This window comes from Amblyomma mixtum, chromosome 2 (genome assembly GCF_055824585.1).
Source record: "Amblyomma mixtum isolate Tamu chromosome 2, ASM5582458v1, whole genome shotgun sequence".
Lineage (NCBI taxonomy): Eukaryota > Metazoa > Arthropoda > Arachnida > Ixodida > Ixodidae > Amblyomma > Amblyomma mixtum.
Window position 1 is genome coordinate 285,972,406 of NC_143013.1, and position 27,298 is coordinate 285,999,703.

A 27,298-nucleotide genomic window follows, 5' to 3' on the forward strand; every position below is an offset into this window, starting at 1 on the left:
TTTTTTCAAGCTACTGCAGGGAAAAATGGCCTCAAATAGGGAACTCTGGATTTAATTGAGGGTATTTCTGGTTATGGAATGTAACATGCACTCTACCAGCACCTCAGCGATGCTGGCTATATGGGTCGCTGGTTGGCACGGGAAACTCCTATGCTGGTTGGCCGCCGCGGTGGCTCAGTGGTTATGGTGCTCGGCTGCTGACCTGAAAGACGTGGGTTCGATCCCGGCCGCGGCGGTTGAATTTCTTTGGAGGAGAAATTCTAGAGGCCCGTGTACTGTGCGATGTCAGTGCACGTTAAAGAACCCCAGGTGGTCGAAATTTCCGGAGCCCTCCACTACGGCGTCTCTCATATTATTAGTCGCTTTGGGACGTTAAACCCCATAAACCAAACCAACCTATGCTGGTTGGCACGTCGCTGGAATTCTTTAGTCAGAAGGTGTCACGCCATTATGGCGCCAACGGGCGTTCCATTCGCTTCCGCCAGCGCGGTTCTTCCTGTGCCCCAAAACTGCGCTCTCATCACGAGCTGCAAAAGAGGAAGTTGAAGCCAATGGACCTCCTGGACTGAGGAATGCCGGCTACTGGCCCTGTTTCTAATTTATACCAATCCTGCCCCTGTCTCTAATTTATGCCAATCCCTACCCCCAATCAATCAATCAATCAATCACGAGCTGTTCGCTGTTTGTTCGGTGAAGGCCGCTCACATGGACACCGCCGCTTGTAAGTTGTAAGACGCCACAACGCTACCGCGTCTCGCACCCTGAAGGAGGGTCGCGGAGGCCCTTACCATTTCAGAGCAGATCTGCTTCGACACTCCCGACAGTGCTCGCGTGATAATGCATCGGCGGAAAGGCAAGAAAAATCGTTGTTGCTGCACAGCTTTCCCTCAGAAGCAGAGCAAACGAACACTGCCGATTTCTTCCCCAATTAAATTTGCTATAAAGTGAGATGATTTTGTCAGTGTTTTACAGCTCATTTGATAATTAGAATTTCGAATAATTCAGACGTTTTTCATTTTTCATTTTTTTTCTCAATAATTCAGAGGCCACCTTCTAATCTCGCCAGACTGCACCTCTGACGCTCACGCAGTAAGCGTGGTGATGCTCGGAGGTCCCTGTCACAACCCAAAAATTGTACGGCTGCATAGTTTCGATTTCGCATTTCTGAGCTTCGTTCCAGCTCCACGGCCATGGCGGCCCGGCCACGCATCGGCTTGCCAGATGAGTGCCATTTTACGCAGTTTCGGACGCTGACCTGCACGTCACTGGTCGCTTTGGAACAGTCAAAAGTGCTTTATGGTGCAGAAGAGTAACCATACTCTCCGGTGTATAAGTCCCGGCTTTTTCTACATTTTTTGTCGGTACGACTTATATAAGGCGAAAATTTCCAATAACTATTAACTATGTTTGAAAGTAAAATCAACGTGTCAAAGAGAAAAAGAATTGAGTCACATGCCGCCGAAAGGATCCCAAACCATGACCTCTGCATGTCGCACAATGCGCTCTACCAACTGAGCTATGGCAGCAACTGCCCCCTCCCCGTCACACCACTACACCCATCTTCAGATGTTTCTTTAGCAAACAAATTTCTTGAAATGACAAGAAAGATATGTCAGAGCAAGCAGTCTGCACAGGTCGATTGTATAGCAAGGCAGAAATTCTGTCTGTGACAGAGTGTAGTGAAGAACGACTGGGTAAAATTAATCTGCTTCCTAATGTTCATCTAGTGGAGTAAGATTATACTCCAAAATTTATGAGGGTCAACACAGAAGGCAAGACCAGCATCGCAGTTCTAAATATGTATCAAATCTTTAACACACATTTCTGAAAATTCTTTAAATGCTCTAATCAGAAAGAGACCATTCTCACCGAAAATGGAGCTGTTATACATGCTAGGAAACACCAAAGAACAAAATACAGGTGTCACCATCACAGGCTGATTTTGAAACTAAAATGCACGCATCGACACTGATTTTTTGCGCGGATCACAGAGGCTATGCTACACAGCCCTTCAAACCAGCGGCAACCTGTCCTTTTCAATAAGGATGCCATGAGTTTGAATCGACTGGTGGGAAGATTTTTAAAATTTTCTTGGTGACAAATGAGCTTTCTGCTGCTCGACAAACGTCAACATGGCCTGAAAAAGCCACAGGTTCAATTTTTACTGGGAAAAATAATTGGATGCAGTTGTCTTCCATGTTTCCCTTTAAGTTAGCTTTCCCATGTCGGATGCATGCATGCCAGACAACAGACTCTCTTTGATGAGGAAACGAAGTGAGCCCCAGAACCGATGCCCACCGAGAATTCTGTGGTAGCTTGCCGTTTTCCCACTTCAAACGAAGCAGTACATGAAAGTCAACATCAGTGCAGTTAGTGAATGTTTGTGTCATACGTGTTTCCCTTGATACCATGGGATGATGAAAGCAAATCTTTGCATGCTGCTGCAGGCCCTGTTTGTATTGTGCAGGCTTACAACGGACTCGGCCAGCATTCAAGATGCCTGCCCTCATATATATATGCTGCATGATTGAAGGATTCTCACAAAAATTACGTATTCTGCTAGTGCCTCGCCTAACGGGGATGTAGGATTATGCGCGGCACCCGAGAATTTTGTTCTCATGAGAACACGAACTTTTGCCGCAGGCTTGGTGCAGATTACTCATATTTTGTCGTAGCATAGCAGCATGTAGCAGGTTTTGCCTTTTAGTACAGTTTGGTGCAATTGATCCAGCAATCATCACTGTATCTCGCCATTTTGGCTCAGATTTTTTTTCTTTGCTTCCGTCCCTGTGGCTCTTCCGTTCTTCCATGGGGCCGAAACTGTGCGCTTGTCACCTGCTATCTGCAGTTTCTGCGATGGGGCCTCCTAACTTCCGACCTTCATAACGGATTAAGTGGCTATTCACTGCCGGAGAGGTGCATGACTGTGTTTTAGTGCATTAATACTTAAGCCCGCATTCAGCGATTTCGTGCATCCTTGTCTGAAGCCTGCTTTACCTTGAGGCAACCTAGACGTGGCAGGCGGGCTACCTAGGTCACGTGACCTTGTGACGTCATCACAGTCTGCCGACTGGATTGCGAGCAAACTACCCACCATGGCAGGTGCAAATTGCCCACTGTGAGAGGTTGTTCAAGGGACCCTGAAATGGTTTCTTCAATCATATTTTATTGCAACAACTCGGTAGAGGTGGTCTCTGCGAGTATTCTAGTCTGATTTGGAAAGCTGCGCGTGGAACCAATAATTTACAAACAATTTTTCAAACTTGCCGCTCACAGGGCGACACCTCACCGCGCGTTTTTACCCGCCCCTACCACATGACGTAAACTGGGCAGCCTTGGCCATGCACTGGGCGACTCTTATCATTGGCTCTGCCAAATGACGTCACGCGCAATTTTTGCAATATTTCATTTGAAACTGAGCACTGATGCTCCTTGAAATACTATTTTATTGATTGCTTATTATTTTTTAAAACACACGTATACAGAGGTAAGAATGCAGCGCATTTCTTGAAATTAATGTGGTACTTCCAGTAAAGAAGGAAATCCGTCTCCTCACAAAAGCACGTGTTCTCGTCAAATCTTGGCGCCCGCCTTTGCGAGTTTCTTAGCTGCGCCGACGAGTCGCTGCTATAGTGTACTAGAATTATATATATCGCTGCTGTCGTCGCCCTGTGGGTCTTGGTATGGCGTGTACTGAAAGGCTCGAAGCCCATCTCAGCGGTGGCTGCACGCAGCCGCGCTTCGAGCTCCGGATCCATGCCGTTTGAGCTGCAAGCAGGAGACACATGTGCGAAAAACTTGGCCGGCGCGCCGCACCGATCGTCATCAGAAAGACTGCCAGCTATACTCGAGCAGCGACAAAGCATGCTTGCTTATGTTGGGAGCTGTCGGCAACGGCATCGTTCGCGGGCTCTTCGAGCAACGAGCTCTGCTGCTGCCTGGCTGCCGTGGTCGTCGCTAGGCCTATAGCTCGTTTGCGTCGAAGCCGCAGCGGCCGGCGCCTCAGAAGTCGCCTGAGCTATAATAAATCACATCGCTTTACAGTCACACATCGCTATACATCGCTTTACAGTCAACAGCATCATCTCACAATAAAGTAATAGTATGATCACTTTCCGCGACGCCTTCAGCAGCGAAGCGAGCGGGCGCCAGGCGAGCCGGACCCCAACGTAGGTCCAGCAGCAGCTGCAAGGCGGTTGTGGTCAGAAATTTGCTCGTATCACAGTTGCTACCTTTACCAGCAGCTCAGTATTGGTCAGCGATCCTCAAAAAATGACACATTTTTCATATTTCTTGGCCTAGGGCTTATTATTTACGTCAAGAACATTCTTTAGCTCATTTTTATGACGCCAGCAGACGTGATCCAGGCCGGTCGGCCGGCCGGCATGCTCGGCGTACTTGACGTTCGCACAAGGAAATACAAAACAGCCATTTTACCAGAGATGATGCTTCCTAGATTCGAGCAACGACAACAGGTCTGTTCAAAAGCAGAACTTTCGGCAACGACACCGACTGCGGCAACGCCGGGCGACGTCCTGTGCGCTGGTCCCAGGCTGCCCTAGTCGTCGCTAGGCCTAATGGTTTCGTATCGAAGCCGCGGCTGACGACGCTTCGGAAGTCGCTTGCGCTATATCAAAAGGCCTACTCTTCACATCGCTTTACTGTGAACTCGTCCCATAATAGAATATATATTCGATTTCCACGATGCCTTCAGCAATGGAGCTAGCAGGCGGCAGGCGAAGCGCCGCAGCAGCACCAAAGCGGCTATGGGATGAAATTCGTATCTCATTCATCACTTTTACGATCAGCTCGGTATTGGCCAACGACCGTCAGAAGTGATGCATTTTTGACATGCATCTATCCCAGGGCTTGCTATAAACGTGAACAAACAATACTAGCGCGTTTTTCACTCGCCGGCGGCCGGCATCAAGGCTGGCAGGCCGGCCCGGCGCGGCTCGGCCCCGAGCACCCTGAGGCAACGTTTTTAGATCCCTTTCAGTTTGAAAGCTGCGGTGCGCGGATTGTCGCCTTTCCGTTTCCTGCCGCGCGGTGGCGCTCGCCACGCTGTTTGCCCGACCAGCGTGGCCCTTCGCGTCTACGCCATCGTCGCCGCCGCCTGATTTGGAGCAGCCAGCAGATATCAGCACGGAAGATATCAGCTCCCCTGTGCCAGTTGTTGGCAGTGACGCTTATCTTACAGTATACAAAAGCTTCAAGCAAGGGTGCTTAAAGCATCCCACCAAAAAGATGCTAGAGTTTACCAACATTGTAAACAAAGCAATCTCGATTTCTTTGAAAGAAGGTCCCATTTTTGGGGACGTTTTTTGAGAGGTGTAGACGAGCTGGAATTGCAAAACGTTGCTCGGCTTGGATGTGCAGAGCATATGGCCACTTTTACGTGCCAAGTGCTGCATTTTGTCATAGTGACACGCATGCACTTCTATGCAAGAGACGTGAACCGTCGGCTGGAGAACAGAGAAAAGGTTATCATTGCAAATAAAAAAGCTCGCCTTCTGTAGCCATTCCCTCCGTGCTTGATGTCGTGTTCGTCGACCAAGCGACGCCAGGCCGCTCCATTAACACTTCCGACTTAGTGTGTCTGCATTTAATGCTTGTCTGTGTTCAACGAAATTAACATTCTAAGAATGAAAGTGCAGGACGCTGCTTTCGTCTGTGCGATCATTGCAAATAAAAAGCTCTTCTATAGGTTATTCGCTCCCTGCATCCAGCTCAGTGTGTCTGCATTTATACTTGTGTTCACTGAAATTGGCATTTTAAAGAATGTGCCAAATGCTGCTCGTTTGTGCGGTGCTTCGTTGATAATATAGCGCGGAATTTCGTGATTGATCTAGAAGCGGAACATCGCTAGTTTTAACCTTTCATTAATGTTTCGTGCATTCTCCCGAAGAAATATTGATAGCTTTACTCCAACACACGCATATCATCAGCGCTAAACATCGCAAACGCGATGCGATAAAGCGCAATGCAAACGATTGTTTTTTTTGCGAACTGGCGTCAGTCTGCTCTTTATCTCAGCCTTACTAGCCAGGCGAAACATTTCTTTAACCATGAGACTGAAGTTTCAATGTGACAGCTCTAAAAGTACAGCAAATTTGAGTTCGACGTGTTCGTTCCCAATGTTATCGCGGATGACAACGGGCTGTCACAGCAACTGGCAAGCGCAAGCGCTCCGGCGGTTCCGGGCCGACAGAGACAGCAGCACCGCGTGGTGAGTGGAAGCGGACGGGGGCCGCTTTCTCGGGCGCGGCCCGGGGGAGCTTGCAAACTGAAAGGGATCTAAAAACGTTGCCCTGAGGAGCGTGCTGTACGTCATCACGACGCTGCCGCTCTCCGCGCTCGATTTGGCTCCCACTTTCCGTCGTTGAGTTTGCCGCGCGCGGCTCGTCATTGACATCTAGCAAGTTGCACGCAGGCGACGAGCTGCGATCGGACGTTGCGACGCCGTTCGCAACAGCGCACCGTAGAGAATCGCACTCACTTTTCGCACATGTGTCTGCGACCACCGGAAGTAAACAAGCAGAGCGCCATTGCTTGACGTATGCATGGGCGGAGCATCGGCCCGTTTTTTTTTTTTTTTTCGGAGCGAGCCCCGCGTGTATGAGTTGAGGGTAGTATGTGGGGGAGAGGAGGAACACCATTTTTAATCGGCGATATCTTCGGTGTTGATGGAGTTCGCTTAACAATTTTTGCGGTGCGGCGACAAGTGATGGAATACCGATCTCACGTGGGCTTTTGCTAACCTTGGCAAAGAGCTTTTCAGGGTCCCTTTCAGGAGGAGCGACCTGGGTCTCACAAGCATCGGTGGCAGCACCTGCCATCACAGGGCAGTGATGCACTGCTTAACTGCTGCACCATTGTGCGAGCAGTGGCATGAGGACTCCCAGTGATCTACGTAAAGTAGGGAATGACCAATTCTGCAAATATGGGCATTAACCAATTAGCGCTGTCGCGCCATACTACCCTTAAGGCAGAGCTTAACTATTCCTTCCAGTTTTAGTGCGAGGGCGCCAAGGCCTGCCTCCCCCCCCCCCCCCCCCCCCCCCCCCCTTTCGTTGATTTCTGTCTGACTGTTTGTCATTTCCCCCCTCCCTTCAAACTTCAAACCGATGACCCAAATGACTGCTGCAACGCACACAACAGGTGACCCTGAAAATAATGCCATGATATCCAACTGAGGCAACATTCTTTTATACAGCCATGAGATTACAAGAGAAAAATAAACGCGAATTATATCCGAGGATGACAGGTACCCTCTCTAGAGCACTGCTAGGTTACAACATTGGGGCAGCATTTCTTTTTGCTTCCTTCAGGAAGTTGCTCTGCGAAAGTGACACGGGCGGCGGCTCACTTGGACGCAGGCATGCTGGCGCTCGTGCTGCTCCTTGGCCCGACGCAGCTGCTCCTTCTTGGTCCACAGCTTCTGGATCTCGTTCTCCTCCTCGCTGGACTTGAACGGGGCCTCCTGGTCGTCCAGGGAGTCGCCCAGCTCCAGCTCCTCGTCCGACTGCAACCGCGAAGTCAGGCACGCGCTGCTGCTCGAGCCGTTTGCCACTCCCCCACCACCACCCTACAACGACGATGAACAGCGCTTTCACTGTCGCTTGCACTTGGCAAGAGAAAAGAAAAGAGCCTCCCAACAGATGTGTGTTGCTCTCTGCAGTGTACTGTTATGTTTGCTTGCCTCATTTCGAGCACTTTCAGACGGACTAGCTTCTAATCAAGCACACATATGAAAATCTGAGGCAGCTGGAGAAATGTAAACTGAAGGGTGACTGTCTTCATGTTCCGAGACAAAAGGAAAATAAATAAATAAATAAATAGCCCTCGGCGACACTTGGAACAAATGCTCCTGCCCAATATATTTATTTGTCCTGCTGTAAGCAGATTGAGAAAGGCGATCAACGATCCAGCGGAAGTTGACAAAATCCACAAGGAGCTGCCGAAACTGCAGGCAGCCGATTAGGTACTCAAAGACATTAACACTGCCTTCAACACATATCAAAACAATGAAACCTTCTTCCTACGCCATTACAGGAAACGAATTCCACAGCACAGCATGATTCTTGACCTTGCTGTGAAAGATTTCAAAGAGGCAATCTGCAACCCAACAGTAGTCAATAAAATATGTTAAAAGTGAATGAAATTCCATATATCTGCCATAATGTAGGGAGCTTACATGTTGCACCCCGTGTGGCAGGCTTTCCTGTTCACATTACTCCTACGACCCAGAAGCACATAACTGTGTGGCCTGCATGTCATGCCGCAACCAACAAGCAAGCCTCTCATAGAGTGCTCTAATGCGCGGCTCTCGCCACCGCTCCGTAGTGGATAATTTCGGTGCCGTATTAATAGCCGACTCACATAACCCCTACTCCTGGTTTAGCACAGACGAGCCCAGATATATCGAATTATGCATTGTTTATATCGAAGAGTCAGAACATCCCTTTGAAAATCTCATGCAGAAGTATAGCACTACTGCTCGCTTATATCGAACTCGCGTTCAGCGGAACATTCGATATATCAAACTGTGCGCCGCACCCCTTAGGTGACACTTCTAACGGTACCCTTCAAACCCTTCTCACATGTGGAAACAGATCAACTGCATAGCCTTGGGCAGCTGTTGGCAGTGCTAGCGATGTGAACCCCGTGACAACGTGAACGTGAGGAGTATTTGAAGGGGACCTGCAGTCTCTCGTACTTATTGTCATGTGGTGAAGCCAGCCTAACCAGGCTCTTGCAGCGGCCCTCACCTGGCAGCTTCACTGCAGGCCCATGTACTGTGCGATGTCAGTGCGCATTAAAGAACCCCAGGTGGTCGAAATTTCAAGAGCCATTCACTACGATGCCCCTCATAGCCTGAGCTGCTTTGGACCTTAATAAACCAAACCAAAGTCGTCCTTGAAACGAACCAATTTATGACAAAGACTTTGGTGAACGCACAGCAAGACGCAAGGCGAGTTCTTATACCAAGGCAACAAGGGTAAGAGCCTCCAGGCAGCTCCACCCCCTACTCATTAGACAGTAGCAGTAGCGGACACCTTACCTGCAGGATTGCATTCTCAAAGCGGACGCGCTTCTTCATTGATCGTGTTTCGTGTGCTATGTACCAGTACACGGGACTCCTTTTATTATAATTAAGAGCCCAGTATGCTTAACTAACAGAGTTCGCGCTGCGAAATAATGCTTCAGGGAAGAGTTAAATTCTTACTATTACTGAAAATTTGGATACTTCGCTTATCTCAGCACTCCATATATTGAAATATTTCACTGTTTTTGCAAGCTACTGAGGGTTAACTGCACGTGCAAGAAAGCTTGCCAACATGTGAAGTTGCAATGCAACAGAAGGCATAGACTATTCCATACCCAAAAAGCTTCTTCTTCTTCAGCTAATAAAGTGGTGCTTGTGCTCACAGCATTCTTTAGTGAAAGTTGTACTCAGTGGGCAACAGCATCAAAGTAGGGGCAGATTAATAAATAATGAAAACACAGGACCCTCCTTATTATAACAGACCTCTCATGTAAGAGATGGAAACTGCTCTCCGGTTTGTGTCTGTCATAAAAGGGTTCAACCGCGATGCCGCTGTATCACGTCCCAAGCCCTAACACCACTGTAGTGCCCCTTCCAAGACCCACCCAATCACATTCTCATCATCTAGCATGTTTGGTTTGGTTTGGTTTGAGGGGGTTTAACGTCGCAAAGCGACTCGGGCTACGAGGAACGCCGTAGTGAAGGGCTCCGGAAATATCAGTCACCTGGGGTTCTTTAACGCGCACTGACATCGCACAGCACACGGACCTCTAGAATTTTGCCTCCATCACATGTAACCGATAACTCAGGAGTTATCGGTTAGGACAGACTACGATGCTGACGACCACGTTGGAAAAGGTGTTCAACAGAGCAACAGGACACACATCACTGCTCAGCACAAGAGTGGGCACTCACCGAATCGTAGGTGACCTCTTTCTCCGAGTCTGACTCGATGTCAGAGACCGCGATCAGTGAGACGAAGCGCTTGCGCTCAACGTTGAACTCCAGGTATGGTGTGGAGATGCCACACAGGTAGTCTCCGAAGAATTGGATGCGGCTTACGCGTAGGTAGTTGCGGGCCCGCTCCTGCATAAGAACAACCTGTCCTGGTCAGACAGCTGCATCTATTCGGTTACCCTCAAGATCACCAATTAGAAAGTAAAACCAAAGTCAGTTAAAGAAACAAAAATGCAATATCAGTACCAATGAAATGAATGCAATACCAATACGATCAGTAATAACAAGCACAGGAATCAAAGGCCAACATTAATAACCATTGGCAACAAACTTTTGTGATGGTACATAAAAAGAGAAGGAAAAACTTGATACAAGTATTCTGTACTGTGCACACAAATTTTGTGATACCAGTGAAACGTACCTGCATTATGACAATCTGCCCTTTTCACAAGATGTGACACCCTCTGGGGATTGCATGTAGGCTTTCTGCCGAGAGCTTTCAAGAAATTTTGCTGTGGGGAGCTTGCTAAAATGCGATCCATTGGCTTCTCTTGACATCAAGGAATGCAACAAGGGTAAAGTTATTATCCTGTCCATCATAGAAGTTTAGTTATAGTGTTTTGAAGCTGCTACTTCAGAAGAGAGAAGAAAAATTTGTATTCCCGTATCTTAAGGGGGGACACTGGTCTTGAAAAGAAAATTTTATTTATTTAGTCATAGTTATGAAATTTTCAGGGCACATGTATTTTTGTGCGCTGATTCTAGCTATGTCATTTAATTTCATGTAAAACAATACCTTGAGCACTTATGCACTTTTTATGCAAGTACCGTATTTACTCGCATAATAGGCGCACTTTTTTTCCAGAAAATCCGGCTCAAAGTTCGGGGTGCGCCTATTACGCGGGGTAAAATTTCCGGAAATTTTTCGACTCGCAAAATTGAACACACCGCGTAAACGCACTCGTGTACGGGCCGCACCCCGTCTTCGCGAAGAAAATGTAAAAAAAAAAAAAGGTCCGTGTAAGGGCCGCACCGAAACTTTCGGAATGCACGCGCCGAGGCCTCCGCGATCGGCTCCGGCTGCGCGCAACGGGCGCTTGATCGCGGAGGCCACACACGCGCACAGGAGCTTCCAGACGCCGCCCAAGGCCAAGCTCATCATCATCATCATCGTTTCCCTCCGCCGCGAGCTTTCGCTATCTATATCGCCATCAGCATCTCCAGCTCGTTTTTTTTTTGTTGTTGTTGTTGTTGTTGCTGTCAAGTGCCGGGATTTGCGGTAGCGCGATAGTTATCGTGGTTTATGGCTTTGCCGCGGAGCGTTGATGTTTTAGCTCGACGGGCAAGCACCTTAACAGCTACACGGCTGGGAGTTTGCTCTCGAACGCGGCAAGCGTGCGGCAGGTCGGAAAATACGACGTGGCCGAGAAGTGCGGCAGTTGCGACTGCGGCGTCCCTAAATTTTCGTACGCGACTCCAAGCGCCGAGGTTTTCGCGGGCCTAAGTCGGGAACGTTTCCGGCTGGAGATGAAGCTTTCCAAACAGACGTTTAAAGTGAGCATCCCTGAAAACTGTGTGCGGCTGTTCTACGCGATGTCGTACGTGCTATGGGTCCGCAGCAGCACTAGTAGGGACTAGTAGTCAGTTCAGCAAAAACTTTGTTAAAATAAAGACTGGGAAGCGGGGTGGCGAGGCGTCGGCTTGCAACAGTGTAAATACAGTATTGATCACAGTGCCAAGTTCGGGGTGCGCCTATTATGCGCGGAAATAAAAAAAATCTGATTTTTCGCGCCCTAACTAGGGGTGCGCCTATTATGCGAGGGCGCCTATTACGCGAGTAAATACGGTATTTTGCAAAGAGTTTTGAATAAAATTTGCTGCGGGAAACTCGTTGAAATGTATGCCATTGGGTTCTCTTGACACCAAGGAATGCAATAAGGGTAAAATTATCATCCTGGCTCTCATAGAACTTGACTAATAGGGTACTGAAGCTGCCACTTCAGAAACAGGAATACACACTTTCCTTCTCATTTCTGAAGCAACAACTTCAAAACTCTATAACTTAAGTTCTATGATAGGCAGGAAGACAATTTCACCCTTATTGTATTCCTTGGTGTCAAGAGAAACCAATGGCATACATTTCAGCGAGTTTCCCGCAGCAAATTTTCTTCAAAACTCTCCGCAAAATATTGGCATAAAAAGTGTGCAAGTGCTCAAGGAATTGTTTTACATGAAATTAAATGACATATTTTGAATCAGCACATAAAAATACATATTCCCTGAAGATTTTGTAACTGTGACTTCATTAATAAAAATTTTTTTTTTCAAGACCAGTGTCCCCCCTTAAGTGACAACTTCAAGACCGTAAAACTCAACTCCCATGATAGCCAGAATAATAATCTTGTCCCTACTGCATCCCTTGATGTCCAGGGAAACTAACGCCATGCATTTTAGCAAGTTCTATGCTGCGAAGCTTGTGAAAGCCCTTCACTTTGATTTATGTCAGCACGCCCCATCACTGGTCCCGGCGTGCATCGAAATGGCATCAAAAGAATGTGTGCCTGTCCACTATTTATTTCTTTCCTTGATACACCTGTAGTGCTGCTAAAAGCTGCTTTCACTAAAGAAAACTTGCAGATACATCCCCCGAAACACTGGGCGCAACTGTTACAGAAGTGCATCCTCCCAGACAGCACTCACAAATGGTGAAGAATTAATGCGAGTTTTATTTTAGCCCCCATTCTTTTTACAGAAAATCCCACAGAAGCCCACACATATTACTGATGCTATCTTCTTCATTTACGAGTTCGTCCTCCTCTTCTCCCAAGCTCGCTAGGACAACATGCAAAACCTGTCCTCCTAAATGCGCGGCCATGTAGGGAGTATATGCTTGAAAGCATATTAAGGGGGGACACTGGTCTTGAAAAAAAATTTTTATTAATGCAGTCACAGTTACAAAATCTTCAGGGAATATGTATTTTTGTGTGCTGATTCTAAATATGTCATTTAACGTCATGTAAATTAATTCCTTGAGCACTTATGCACTTTTTATGCTAGTATTTTGCGGAGAGTTTTGAAGAAAATTTTCTGCGGGAAACTGGCTGAAATGTATGCCATTGAGTTCTCTTGACACCAAGGAATACAATAAGGGTGAAATTGTCTTCCTGCCTATCATAGAACTTAAGTTATAGAGTTTTGAAGTTGTTGCTTCAGAAATGAAAAGGAAAGTGTGCATTCCTGTTTCTGAAGTGGCAGCTTCAGTACCCTATTACTCAAGTTCTATGAGAGCCAGGGTGACAATTTTACCCTTATTGTATTCCTTGGTGTCAAGAGAACCCAACGGCATACATTTCAGCGAGTTTCCTGGAGCAAATTTTCTTCAAAACTCTCCGCAAAATACTTGCATAAAAAGTGCATAAGTGCTCAAGGAATTGTTTTACATGAAATTAAATGACATATCTAGAATCAGCGCACAAAAATACATGTGCCCTGAAAATTTCATAACTATGACTGAATTAATAAAATTTTCTTTTCAAGACCAGTGTCCTCTTTGTTGTCACCCAGGAAAGCCTGGACATGAATTCCCACTGTTTGTGAGCTCTGCAGAGTGGATGCAAAGTAGGTCCACGACAATATGGCTCGCAAGCCTTGGAATGCATTCTACATTTACAATGCCGACAAGACCTACTGTTTCAAAGAGATGCTTTCACCTCCTAACGACCCCAGGACTCACCCGATCGCAAGGGACCTGGACGTAGAATGCCTCTTGAGGGGCGCCGAGCAGGGGCACAAAGCTGGCCAGAGAAGCATCTTCGGGTAGTGTCACCAACTCACGATCTGCAATGCAAGTAGTACCAGGGCGAGCGACGCTGCTTCACTCCTGCAGCCCTGACAACCGCAACAGACTCACTCCTGTTTTCACTACTCGTGACCACCGGTTTGTGGTTTAATTGCTACGCTAGAAACCAAACTGCACTCAAACTTGTGATTCAGTGCCTCATTGGGGTATTCAAAGCACATTTTCAGCCCTCAAAGGCATCTTAAGGGGGGACACTGGTCTTAGATCTATTTTCCTTACTTTTAGTCCAATCCTAATGAAACTGTACCACCTTGCTCAGTTTTTTATACTGATTTCAGCAATGAAATTACCTTTCACATAAATTAGTCGGTTCCCAAGATAATTAATTTTAATTAGCCATTCATTAGTACCTCGGCGCAAAAAAAACTGCTCAATAAAAAATCATTTTTAATCCATGGCTACATAGTATGGTGATTAACGAGTGCAATAATCAAAACCATTTTTACTTATTACCCTCATTAGTAATTTTACAGCACTTGGAATATCAACATTCAAGGTGTGAATGTAATGCATCGATAAACTTTGCGAAATTATAAATTTTTGAAGTGTGATTGAACAAATCTGCTTCGATTATGGCACACACAGTGCCTTCAGCTTCCCTTAGCAAACAATATGACATGTCTATCTGTCCTAGATGTTGAGATATCGACATACTAAGACAGCCAGATGTCCAAAATTTTCATGCCATTAAATTGTCTGCTCCAGCATAAATTCAGCCCACACGATGATCTGAATTTAATATTATGGTCAAAATGCTGGTTTCTTAAGGGAAAAAATTGGTACGGTTGGAAAATAATAGCTGCAGATTCCACAAATCTCATTTTTTGAAAATAGATTTTTTGGTCATTTTTTGGTCTCAAAGACCAGTGTCCCCCCTTAACCATCACAACCACTGACAGTGTGCTTGAGGCAATGTCGTCCCACCGACACAAAGCACTTCTCAAAAGCCTACCAGCCGAATTATAGCTTTGAGAAACCAACAATATCAAAAAATTTGAGCAACCAGTACACAAGTTTACCACGCATTCGTACTTTACAACCACAAATTCCTGAGCGCATGCAGAAAGTACCTACCTTCCGCAGGCTCCTTGTAAAATGGCACGTCGCTCAAGTTCAACTTTCGCAGAACTGTCAACAGGTCTGCCAGCATTGTCCAGACATTTCCTTTTACACTAAAAAAGAAAAGAGAAAAAAGGAAGCCAAGCATTTCATTAGACACACACGAGCAACTTACGAAAACAACACAGCATGCCTGCTTCCAAAGTTGCTCCAAAGTTTTGGTGGCTGCCTTCCAGAGAAGCCAACAAAATAAGGCACTACAATGCGACACGACTCCCTTCAGTGCAGTGCACACTATCAACTCAAGAGCCACATTATCAATGCAGCAACTGACAATAGATAACTGGCCTTTACGCACACACCAGTACTTCACAGCTGCAAGTTATGCTGTCACTGGAACCAGGTTGACATGTTCCACATTAAAAATAGATACACAACGGTTTTATTAAAATTTTGCCCATCCATCGTTAGCTGACCACGCAACACTGCGAATCTAGCATTTACGAAAGGGGTCCATCTTGTGTACCCAAGCACAAAGCCCCGATCTCCATAGAAAACAATGACTTGAGAACACAGCTCCTACACTCAGTGTCAATATGCCTACAACCCTTTAAAGGTGCACTGAAGAGGAATCTGAACTTGTCTTTTTGCCACGGGAACTCGATCAACACGTTCCCAGCATTCTTAGAAACTTCGATTTACTGCCCTGTGCGGCCGATTTCCCTAATTAAATCGGATTAACGTCCGGCTCCCGCCTTTTTTTTTAAAATTTCCTGCATACGGTGGGAGGAGTTGACCAACGCATGGAGTGCCTTTCAGGCAGTTGCGTGGCAGCTTTGCTTTCGCTTTTATTTTTTTTTATATAGGTTTCCGCCAATAAATAGATTTAGTCAGAGACTACATAGCTGCAAATTAGGCCCACGGAAATAAAAATACGCGTGGACTCTTTGCTTTCGCCGATCACTACATATCACTCCGCCGATGGCAGAGCGGCAAGCTGCCACAGGACTGGCTGACCGGTTGGTCGACTCCTCCCACCGTACGCGAGGAATTAAAAAAAAAAAAAAAAGTGGGAGCCGGACGTTAATCCGATTTAAATTAGGGAAATCGGCCGCACAGGGCAATAATTCGAAGTTTCTAACAGCACTCGGAACGTTAGATCGAGTTCCAGCGGTAAATATATGAGTTCAGGTTCCTCTTCAGTGCACCTTTAAGTATTACTGACCCTTTCAATAGTACCAACATATAACTTCGCAACACAGCTGACCACTTGTTGGAACATGAAAACAGGGTTGTGGCACATGAGCAGCTAAGGCTATCATGTGCCAAACAGAGAGCTGTGAGGAACATGAAAACATTGTAACTGAGCACCTTCTGCGTAGTTATTTTCTCCTCCACAGGAAAGCATTTTGAAGAAAATACCAATCTACCCACTGCAACCCTTCTGTTAGCCAGTCATTAAACAGCAGATGAAGCTTGCCATCTTTTAGAGCAAGAGCTCTACTTCTCGAGGTACAACTTCCGATTTCGATGTGGATGAGACAGCAACCTTCACTGCCTCCCAAGGTCAAACCAAACTTAACTGCGTGGTGGTATGGCCCAAGCTATGGTAGTATGACCACATGATCATATGACTATGACCACTGGGTACGTGACCTCTACCTTTGACCTTGACATTTGATTTGAGACAGTGGAAATCATGCTTAAAAGAGCTTTTTGCTTATACAGTCAAATCCATTTATAACAATACTGAAGTGCCATGGAAATACCATCGTTATAACCAATAACTGTTATAACAGGGTTGTTCCGAAAATATAATACAACACATGCAAAAGCTGACGGTGCCGCGACTGACCATTGTTATATCGATATATTGTTATAACTGGTATTGTTATAAGTGGGTTTGACTGAATAACTAGGTTCAAGCCACGTTGAACCCCAGACATTCTGTTTGCCTTTAGCTAACCTGCATTTTTTTTAAACTGTGAAAGCAGTACCGGTGTCAAAATGCAAAAAAATTCAGGGGGCACTTTGTTGACCTAAAGTGCGGTGAGGCGAAAGCCTTTAGCGCGGTGTTGCTGCTTGTGTCACTGATGTGTGGTTAAGATGTTAATTACGTATGCAATTGTTTGTGAATCTTAAATGCTGGAGACACTAGAGGGCATTTGGGAGGAATCCGTCTGATTCGACGCCTTTCTGCAAACACTCTCCAGCGTCCTAGGCAAGGAGAACTACATATGCACTAGTAGAAAGTAGCGCAGCCATTAGCACGCTCGGCTGCGGAACGGAAGGATGGTGGCTCGAATCCCATCGTGCGCAAAGATTTTTTTTTCTGGTCTGACTAGAAAAAGCGCGACACCTCTGCTAACAACCTTCTGTCGACAACATTAAGGGGGGACACTGGTCTTGAAAAAAATTTTTTGTTAATTTAGTCATAGTTATGAAATTTTCAGGGCACATGTATATTTGTGCGCCGATTCTAGATATGTCACTTAATTTCATGTAAAACAATTCCTTGAGAACTTATGCACTTTTTATGCAAGTATTTTGCGAAGAGTTTTGAAGAAAATTTGCTGCGGGAAACTCGCCGAAATGTATGCCATTGGGTTCTCTTGACACCAAGGAATACAATAAGGGTAAAATTATAATCCTGGCTCTCATAGAACTTGAGTTGTAGGGTACTGAAGCTGCCACTTCAGGAACAGGAATACACACTTTCCTTCTCATTTCTGAAGCGACAACTTCAGAACTCTATAGCTTAAGTTCTATGATAGGCAGGAAGACAATTTTACTCTTACTGTATTCCTTGGTGTCAACAGAACCCAACGGCATACATTTCAGCGAGTTTCCCGCAGCAAATTTTCTTCAAAACTCTTCGCAAAATACTAGCACATAAAGTGCATGTGCTCAAGGAATTTTTTTACATGAAATTAAATGACATATTTAGAATCAGCACACAAAAATACATATTCCCTGAAGATTTCGTAACTGAGACTTCATTAATAAAAAATTTTTTTTTCAAGACCAGTGTCCCCCCTTAATTTCGCCTTAAAATGCCAGCATCTGTCTGTCTGTCCCACTCCAGAAGTTCCACCAGCCTCCACCCAAGGGAAGCCCACGCAGCAGCCGAACAGAGAACCAAATGAAAGTACCCGCACCTGGTGTTGTACTCGCAGGGTGAGGGCGGTGGCATCCAGAGCCGCTTCTGGCAGGACATCCAGTCGGTCCACACCTTCAGGGAGGGCAGCAGGTCGGCCAGGTCATCCGAGAGGGAGACCCGCGGGGACGAGGAGCCCGGCGTGGAGGACGGGGAGGAAGAGGAGGAGCCCTGCTGCAGCAGCTGGGTGGCCCTCTCCAGCATGATGGCCACGTGGGCGAGCACCACCTGCAGGCTCTGCTCCTGGAGCAGAGACCGGCAGTCGGGGTCCAGGTTGCACCCTGCAGACAAGAGAAGAGCAAGGAAAGAAAGAATTTGACTCTGCATCTACTCTGCATCTTCTGAGCCTAAAAGGACTACGATGACAGAGTAAAGACAATGCATGCCCTGCCACTGTCAAGTAAAAGCTTACTGAAAGAAGAACGTCTATATTTACCGCTAATAAAGATTTAAACAGGACACAAAGAATGTACAAGACAGGTAAAAGAATGCACGGGTACGCATTTCCAAGGTAGAGTAGACACTTCAAGTAGCAAAGCCAAAAGGTTCAACGTGTGCTCATAAAAAGGACCCTCCATGCTTGTAATGCCATGCTTCATGCTTGTAATGCCATGCACAGTTTGCCATGCACGTTCACTTTTAAGTGAGAGGTCAGGAATGCTTCAACTATCTCAGGGCAAAGCTGGTCAGTACCAACTTGGCTAATTTTCCATTTTGCTGAAAAGAATTAAGATTCAGTGCGGACCACACCAAGTACTTACTCCACTTTAACAGGCCAGCAGTTCAAATATTTCTGTGGTCCCACTCATAACTCACGCCCCCGAGACAGAACTCAGTGGCATCAAAAGTTGGCTGCCAAAGCCAACAATCGCTGCATTTGAGTGACCTGCAGCCATAATCTCAACACATAAGCACACAGTCTGACTCTGTGGTTGCCCCAAAAGATGCACTTTCTTAAACTGCATGCACCAAAACATACAGTTATCACAAATTCCAACTGTGCAACGGCTCTGAAGTAAAGATTGTGTAGCACCACCCCGGAAAAGCATGCGCACACTTCCGTTTGTACACCATTCCATGCTTTTCATTCCACATTAAGGTCTGAAAATGAACTACCGTATGTACCCAATTCTAACGCGCACCTTCTTTCGGGGAAAATACGTCTCAAAATCGCATGCGCGTTGGATTCGAGTGCAAACCGAAACTGCCCCATAGCTGCCCATCGTCATCGCCATTATACGATGTGGGAGCTCACTAACTGCTGGCAACGTTTGCTCGTCGTTTTCTGCGTCGCAGTAGCCGTTTTCAACCGGTGTGGCGCTTGTCATTAGTCGCGTGCTCAGCGACCACGTTCACGGCGACGGTATCCCGTGCACTGCCGCGGGCGGACGCCTCATCACTGCCTTTGCACTATCGAGATACGCGGCTCGAAGAATGTGTTGATGAAACAACGGTTGTCGGAAACGCGTCATTTCGGCGGTAAAGTTCCAAAAACGATGAGAGTCCTTTCTGTTTTGCGGCCGATTCTCTGACAGAGATTACATCGTCCGCAGGCGGGGCACGCCGCGCCGCTGACAAGATCGTGCATCAGGCTCACAGATCTCACAGATAACAGCGTTTCCGCGCTCGTATTTACGCTTGTTTTGGCCGTCGAACATCTTTATCTTTCGCTCAGATGCACTGACGAAGTCATGGACAACGTTGGTCATGGATGCTCCGCAAGAAGCTTGAAGGATCCAAATGGTGCATCGCCGTTGCCGCAGTTACGCCTAGCAGCAGACGGACCTCCCGTAACCGGAGCTCTCCGCTTGCGCTTGGGGCGTCTTCCTTTATATTGATGCTTTGTCAGGAACTTGCGTGAACGAAAATCTCTTTTCTCAGTCACATCCATAGCGGAGAAAGGGGAAAAACCCGGGCAGAAGTGTTGGTTCACGTCTCGGTGGCGGCAGAACGAAGAAAGTGCGTCTGCGTCCGACCGTGCGGTGGAATGCTCGTACCCAATGGAAGGGCTCCGATCGTACCACGTGATTTGAAGGGCCAGTCGCGACGCTCGACTCGGGCGGGAAACGATCTTTTTTTTTCGTATTTTTATCAAGAATGCGCCGCCGCCGAAGTGGCTTCTGCTGGAAGATGGGTAGGCCTACTACTTCCCGCGAAAATTCAAGAGCGGGCGACGCCGTGGAGCGAAATGCCGGGTTCCCGAAATTCGGTCAAATTCGCACTTTCGCGAGCCACCGCGAGTGCTTTAATAGCATTTTTACTAACTTCCCACTGATTATCGGCTTTGATTTTTTTATACATAAAAGAAGAGGCTTGGGGGAATACAAAACGCCAGAAAATACAAAATCGACTGTATCGAAAAAAATCCCGTTTTTTTCACCCTTATCTCTCCTTAAAATATAAAAACGGTTGCAAATTATTTTCATTCGTGGAAGTCACATGCACATTAGAAGCGGGGTTTGTAGTTTTTTTTTTTCATTACCAATATCGGGCGCGCGTTAGAATCGGGGGTTGATTTTTTTTTTTTTTGGTGCCGTAAATTGGGTGCGCGTTGGAATCGGGGGCGCGTTGGAATTGGGTAAATACGGTAGTTAGCACAATTTAATGATAGCAAAACAGCATAAAAAACAGGGTGCTAAAAAAAAAGACTAAGAATCAAGTGCAAAGGCAAGTGGACACCCATCACTCGCACCAACCTTTCAGTGAAGTATTGGCCACAGTGAACATGTTGATGGCGAGCAACTGCAGATGCCGGGTGTGGGTGATGGCCGCAGGCGTCCTCTGGAGCAGGCACCGAAACTCCATCAGCATCCGCCGAGCAGTCTCGGGGAATGTTTCCATGCTGCGGCAAAAGAGGGCGCCAAGTTGCACATCAGCGTCACAGCACACAGTTGAACGATACACGTCAAAAAGTTGATCGAGCTCACGTGGATACAGACTGAATGGTTATGAATGCCTCAGAATCTGCGAACAGACAATACAGCTAAACCTGGATGTCACGAACCTCCATATACCAAATTCCTTGATATAACGAAGTTTTTTAATTCCGGAAAGCCGCCCCCTTCGAGCGCGTGTATTTGAGACCTCCATGTAACGAACATGTAGCAGCGGTTGACCTCGATATAACGAACTCACTAGGCTGACTATCTGTTAGCTTGGGCCGAGTCACGAAATTTGGCATAAACTCACGACGATAAAGCAAGAACCGGCATGAGAGGAACATCAGCGATCGCAACCGCAGCTGAGACAACGCGTCGTTGCTCCAGTGCCGTCGCATCTCCGTAGCTTTCACTTTTCGAGCGCCATACCGCACATGGCATTAAAAAAGCAGCGAAAAATGATAGGACATAGCAAAAACAGAACGGCACGAGCTGTGCATGGACATCCCTGCCCCATGGTTGCTCGCAATATTCCGGCGCTAATTGCTCTCGCGCGTTCGGACTTTTGCAGTGGTGATGGCGGAGAGCGCCAGCGAAAAAGGCGAAGAGTCCGTTTCCTGGGGGCAACAGCAGCAGGCAGAACGAAAGAGGGAACATGAGGGAACAATCGTGCCTGTGAGGCCAGTCTATGGCAGTGATGTGACTGCGCGTGTTCACCTCTAGATCGGCCGCGGTGTCCCCGCCACTCCCCCTTTCCCACTCTGCTCGCAGCAGAGTTGCGCAAGCTGCGGCAGTGGTGGCGGCAGCTGCGCTATCAGTGCAATCACGGAACATTTCTCCGTTGTTATGACTTCTGAGTAATGCGATTTTCTGTAAACCTTTTCAACATGGTTTCACCGACATATATTTCTTATTTTGGTTTCTGCTCTGCACTGCCCTGTCAGGCATCCTCACGAAAACTCCATGCAACGAAAATACCCAAACTTTTTTTGTCAACTTTGTTATATCCAGGTTTAACTGTAAATAAATTTTAAAAAAGGAAAGAGGAGGGGGGGGGGGGGGGGGGGGGGGCAGAGCGACTTCATAACAAGACAGAAAACACACACTATTGCTGCCACAAACATCAAATATAGAATACAGCAGAATCTCCATGGTACTAATTACGGCATGGCATCAATTTGCATAATTCCCCAGCTAGAGACTACGCACTACGTGTAGTAGTTCCGATGTTCTGAACACACTGAAAGTGCTGGTATGCGGAGGGAGTGCACACTGCCGAAGTCCCAATTGCCACCCACACCTCACTGATGCCACAATCACCAGTTGTGCAGTAAGCACCGAGCGCCACTGAAGATAAATCCTGCCAGCTGTGGACAGATTTGCAGAGATGCATTTCTTGCAGATTTTGCTCATTTTTTGACGATAAGGAATTCAGGTGATATGAACATTTCTCAAGAGCCCATGAGATTTGTATACGCAAGATATATGACTTATAACGGCTGTTCCAAACAATTAAGCTGACCTCCGACTGCCTGCATTACTACAGCACATGCAATCGCTAAAGCAGTTCAAAACTCCAACGCCGAGAGGCTCTTTCCTCAGGTCTTCTTTCTTTATTTTTTTCCTGCCCTCCTCTCAACTCTGCCAACCAGAGTTGAGGAGAGTGGCTTCATGGTACCAACTCCAATGTGCGGTGCCATTGCGGTGCTTTTGCACAAGGCACATGGGTGCTAGGCTGTCGGCCAATTCAGCAACACAGTTTTCCACGCGCCTTGTCACGTGGCCACCTGTCACACAATATCTGTGCTTCGTTCCGGTGGTTAAAAAAGTGAGGTGGAAGACAGTGGCGGCAAGCGGAAGCGTAAGACCATTTCACTAGAGCAGGAGGAGGCCATTGTTAAAGCTGTCAGCCCAGGAGCGAAGAAAAAGTGGTGCTGAGCACACTGCCGACAATTCTGAGCAACAAGCAAGCCGTCAACGACGCTGTTGCTTGTGTAATCGAAGGTGACAGAAAGAAACTGCGCATTCAGTGGTGTTAAAAGAAAAAAGCCGTATTTAACAAGAATTACTGCAGTTCCGAATGATTAACACTGGCCTTCATCAACCAAACATGTCATAACGGCTGCTTTTGGTAGTTTTGCACACGATACTTGGTAAAAGTAAACATTATGAGTAACATCTGCCTGCACGCAGCAACACAGCTACAAAGGCAGATATCCGTCCTGCCGAGAGCCATCCTTACTGTTCCAGCAAGAGGGTGATCCCAAGCTTGAGCTCAAAACGGGGACCAATTTTTCTCCAAATTTCAGGAAGGTGTAGCCAGCCTTCCTCAGCAGTCCATAGCTACACTCATGTGGAACCTAACTGCAATTACTGCCCCATCAGAAAGCCATTTCCTCTTTAACAGAGGGAGTGAACCCAAATGTGGACGGTGTACTTACCCAACCTTGGTGAAGAGCTTCCCGTGGACATGCAGGAAACTCAAGATGTACCGCTTGTTGAGCTGCAAAGGTAGGAAATTGCCAAAATTATAAAGGAAGAAAATATTCCGTTAAACCATAACACACACACACAGAAACGAAAAGTTTCACATGCAACGCTTGATAACAACTGAATTGCGTTGACATAGGGCACCCCAAAACACAATGCAAGGCGGAGGTTCTAGAACTGGTCTTTCACTGCGATAACTGCATATGGTACTTCCTCTGGGGTAAACGGTGTTGTGGCATGTCACGGCTGAAAAAGAGAGAGAAAGGAGAAGGGAAGGCAGGTGGAAGCATTAACCAGTAAATGGGTTCCAGTGGCTAGCCTGCACTGGAGGCCAGGAAGGAGGGGAGTGAGGGTAAAAGAGAGAGAAGAATTTCTTTACATCGCAATTTACACTCAGAAGAGTGGCATGCCACTACCCCTAAGTCCAAGACTGTCACAGCCTTTGACTTTTCGAGGCCCGTCCTCCAGAAGGCAGTAACTGCCCTGTGCCCCAACCCAGGGTTGCCGCCTCCCACAGAGGTTACCCGGACAAGAGCAGCGCTTCCTACTGCGACTCCGCAGCGGGTGCTGCTGGACGAACTCTCGCCGTCACCTCCATAGCCGCTCACCGTCTCCTGCTTGCCCTCCGGTGGAGATGATGAGACTGTCAAGCACCAGGCCCGGCGGACCTTGGTGAAGGGCTACCATTACTTGGTCTACCGCCGGGCTCGGCCTCCGACCTTCTCTTTACTGCCCGACATGAGCTGGCAGCCCTCCAGCACCTACCGGAGTTCCTGCAGGCAACGGGCCTGGAATACATGCTGTGAGCCGCTGCCTCACCATGGACTCGAGGACGGATCCCCGCGGAACCGGCCCCCTTCCTTGCCGACCGTTCCCTGGTGACCCTTCCCAGACCAAACGCGTGTATCGCTCTTAGTGCCAGCTATGACTTCACCTCCAACACTGCCGCTTTCCCCCGGGACCTCTACCGGTCTCCCAATGGCTCCAAGCAGAGCCCCCCAATGAGAGGGAGGCAGACATTGCGCCATTTCCCCAACAAAATCACAATCAATAAAAAGGGCTGTAACAAAACCCCAGCTTCTTCTTCGCTTATATTTAACCGCCCCTCTCCTCCTGCCACACTTACATCGATAGTGGAGAGCTGCACGAGCTGCTCCAGTTCCCGTGATGCTTGGTCCGCATGGCGGCAGCTGCTCCGGTGGGAACTGGATCCGTCGGGGCGAATCCAGATCTCCAGTCGCTCCTCATCCCACGGGCTCTCCAGGGCTGGCTGCTGATTGGTGCCCTCTTCCTCCAGTCGCTTGCGCTCCAGGTGCTCATACTGTGGCAGAGGAAAATGCAAAAGGTGATCTGGCATGTCATTGCAAGAACTTGCACGCCAGAATATTTTTGTGGTCCTTGGGTATTGATTCACATGAAGTGTTTGAAAGCTGCCTCTTCCTAGACCGAAAACGTGCAGAGGAATCTCATCATTTCTTTAAACCCATTTAAGGGGGGACACTGGTCTTGAAAAAAAAAATTTTTATTAATGAAGTCAGTTACGAAATCTTCAGGGAATATGTATTTTTGTGTACTGATTCTAAATTTGGTATTTAATTTCATGTCAAACAATTCCTTGAGCACTTATGCACTTTTTATGCTAGTATTTTGCGGAGAGTTTTGAAGGAAATTTGCTGCGGGAAACTCACTGAAATGTATGACATTGGGTTCTCTTGACACCAAGGAATACAATAAGGGTGAAATTGTCTTCCTGCCTATCATAAAACTTAAGTTATAGAGTTTTGAAGTTGTCGCATCAGAAATGAGAAGGAAAGTGTGTATTCCTGTTTCTGAAGTGGCAGCTTCAGTACCCTATTACTCAAGTTCTATGATAGCCAGGATGATAATTTTACCCTTATTGTATTCCTTGGTGTCAAGAGAACCCAATGGCATACATTTCAGCCAGTTTCCTGCAACAAATTTTCTTCAAAATTCTCCACAAAATACTTGCATAAATAGTGCATAAGTGCTCAAGGAATTGTTTTACACGAAATTAAATGACATATCGAGAATCAGCGCACGAAGATACATGTGCCCTGAAAATTTCATAACAATGACTAAATTAATAAAATTTTCTTTTCAAGACCAGTGTCCCCCCTTAACTTGAACATCCAGTTTATTCAAACTGCCACTTTGGTTCCGTTTAAAGGCCTACTTGACCGAAACTTTACTTCGGCTAATTTTGCGCTCGATATAGTGTGCATGTTAACAATATTTATATTTAATATTAGGGCTGTGAAGCGTCTAGAATTTTAGTTAGAAGCGTTCAAAAACCTCTGTAGCAGACGACGCAGACCCCTAGCGGTGTGCTGGACAACTAACAAACCTGACCGGAAATGACGCACATTTGAGACACCGGCATCGCCGGCTCGCCAGTTTCAGGCGTTCTGAAGTGAGTGCGCGCCCCTTGTAAGCTCTTCTTCTGGCGCGTTTCTGGCTGTTTTCACCGCGAAGCTCGATGGTATCCGAGAAAAATAAACTGCTGGCATCATGTAGACGAAGTGCATGGCCGCGGAAGGGAATACGAGGAATGCGGAAAGCACCATGTATACCTCTCGGCCACTGCCCTTCTCCCCCGATCTCGAAAGCTGGTGTCAGCTGTCTGGAGCTCAGGTTTTAACGTGAATTCCCCTCTCTTCTTCAAAAAAGATAATGGTGGGTGACTGACGCTTCTGCCTCGCGCTAACCCCTTTTGTGGGTTGGGCTTTGTCAATAGACCTGTCCCGGTCTACATCATGCATCAGAGCACCTATGTCTTTCAGGCCCGATCGCCAAAGCATGCCACGAACCGAAGGCTTTGAGGCGTCTCTAATCGGGAGAATAAAGAGGAGGGGGGACCCGCTTGTCACAAGCTAGCTAAGCCGGTCCAGAAGTTAAAGTGGACGGCTTTGCTCAACGAGCAACGCCCTTTTGACGGCACGTTATTTACACCAGGCAGAAGTCTAGGAGAGGTCTGCTTCGTCTGAAAAGGAATCAACATATGCACACCCGTTTATTGCAGGTACAGCTCTGCCCAATGCGCAATAATGCCGTCGTGCGCCGAGTGTATCTGCTGCCTCGAAGATTTGCAGGCCGGGCTGAGAATCCTGGAAGGCCACACAAGCGTTACTGAAAACGTCGACTTTCTTATTGCCTCACGCCATTCACACTTGAGGTCGATTACAGGAAGCTTCAGCGTTACCATTCGAGACGCGTCTCCAAGACCCCAGAGAACTGCACGCATGTTATTTGAATGATAATCTTTTCAAAGAATTTTGATTTTATTCAGTAGGGTAAGGGTGCGGGCTAGTTGGTGATCCATAACATATAAATACCATAACATATAAATATCAAATTTATATGTTTGGTTAGAGACACCTACGGTAATTTGCGCGGTGGGCGTATACGGTCGACTGGTGTTCGGCAACCACGTCGTTCTGCCCAGCTGTGTGGTTTGAAAAGATTAGAAAAACCTTTCCGTCCCTGCAGTACACGGGCTTTAAGTGGTTCTAGGTAAATACTGTAATCAACGCAACACATAAATTTTTGTTCATTTGAATCGACATGTATTTCACAACGCACAGTGGCTTGCCCGACCGAGGCGCGCAAAGATGAACCAGCTCACCATCGGCACCGCACTGATATGCCACGGTCCTCGAAGAGACAAATATATATTTATTTTGCAACACAAATTTTGCTTCCGGCATATTCTTTCACTTAACGCAGCACTTAATTCTCTTCAGCTCTCTTTTTACACATCCATCTGTTTTTATTGATTTAACTGGCGTTCACAACACCTGTTCCAAATTTCTGTGCCCAGGCAGGAATAC

General features: G+C 47.0%; 1 protein-coding gene across 3 annotated transcripts in view; it reads right to left on the minus strand.

The window, feature by feature from the left end:
- The window catches only part of Smg6 (Smg6 nonsense mediated mRNA decay factor), an 86,820-nt gene that overhangs the window by 43,710 nt on the left and 15,812 nt on the right, over nt 1–27,298 (minus strand). For all 3 annotated transcript variants that reach the window (XM_089574285.1, XM_089574284.1, XM_089574283.1), the window contains exons 8-15: nt 24,577–24,771; nt 23,402–23,463; nt 20,778–20,923; nt 18,083–18,362; nt 14,940–15,037; nt 13,740–13,843; nt 9,965–10,135; nt 7,370–7,525 (exon numbers count right to left, since the gene is read on the minus strand). In XM_089574285.1, the coding sequence (XP_089430411.1) occupies nt 7,370–7,525; nt 9,965–10,135; nt 13,740–13,843; nt 14,940–15,037; nt 18,083–18,362; nt 20,778–20,923; nt 23,402–23,463; nt 24,577–24,771 (1,212 nt within the window). The remainder of the gene's footprint in view (nt 1–7,369; nt 7,526–9,964; nt 10,136–13,739; nt 13,844–14,939; nt 15,038–18,082; nt 18,363–20,777; nt 20,924–23,401; nt 23,464–24,576; nt 24,772–27,298) is intronic.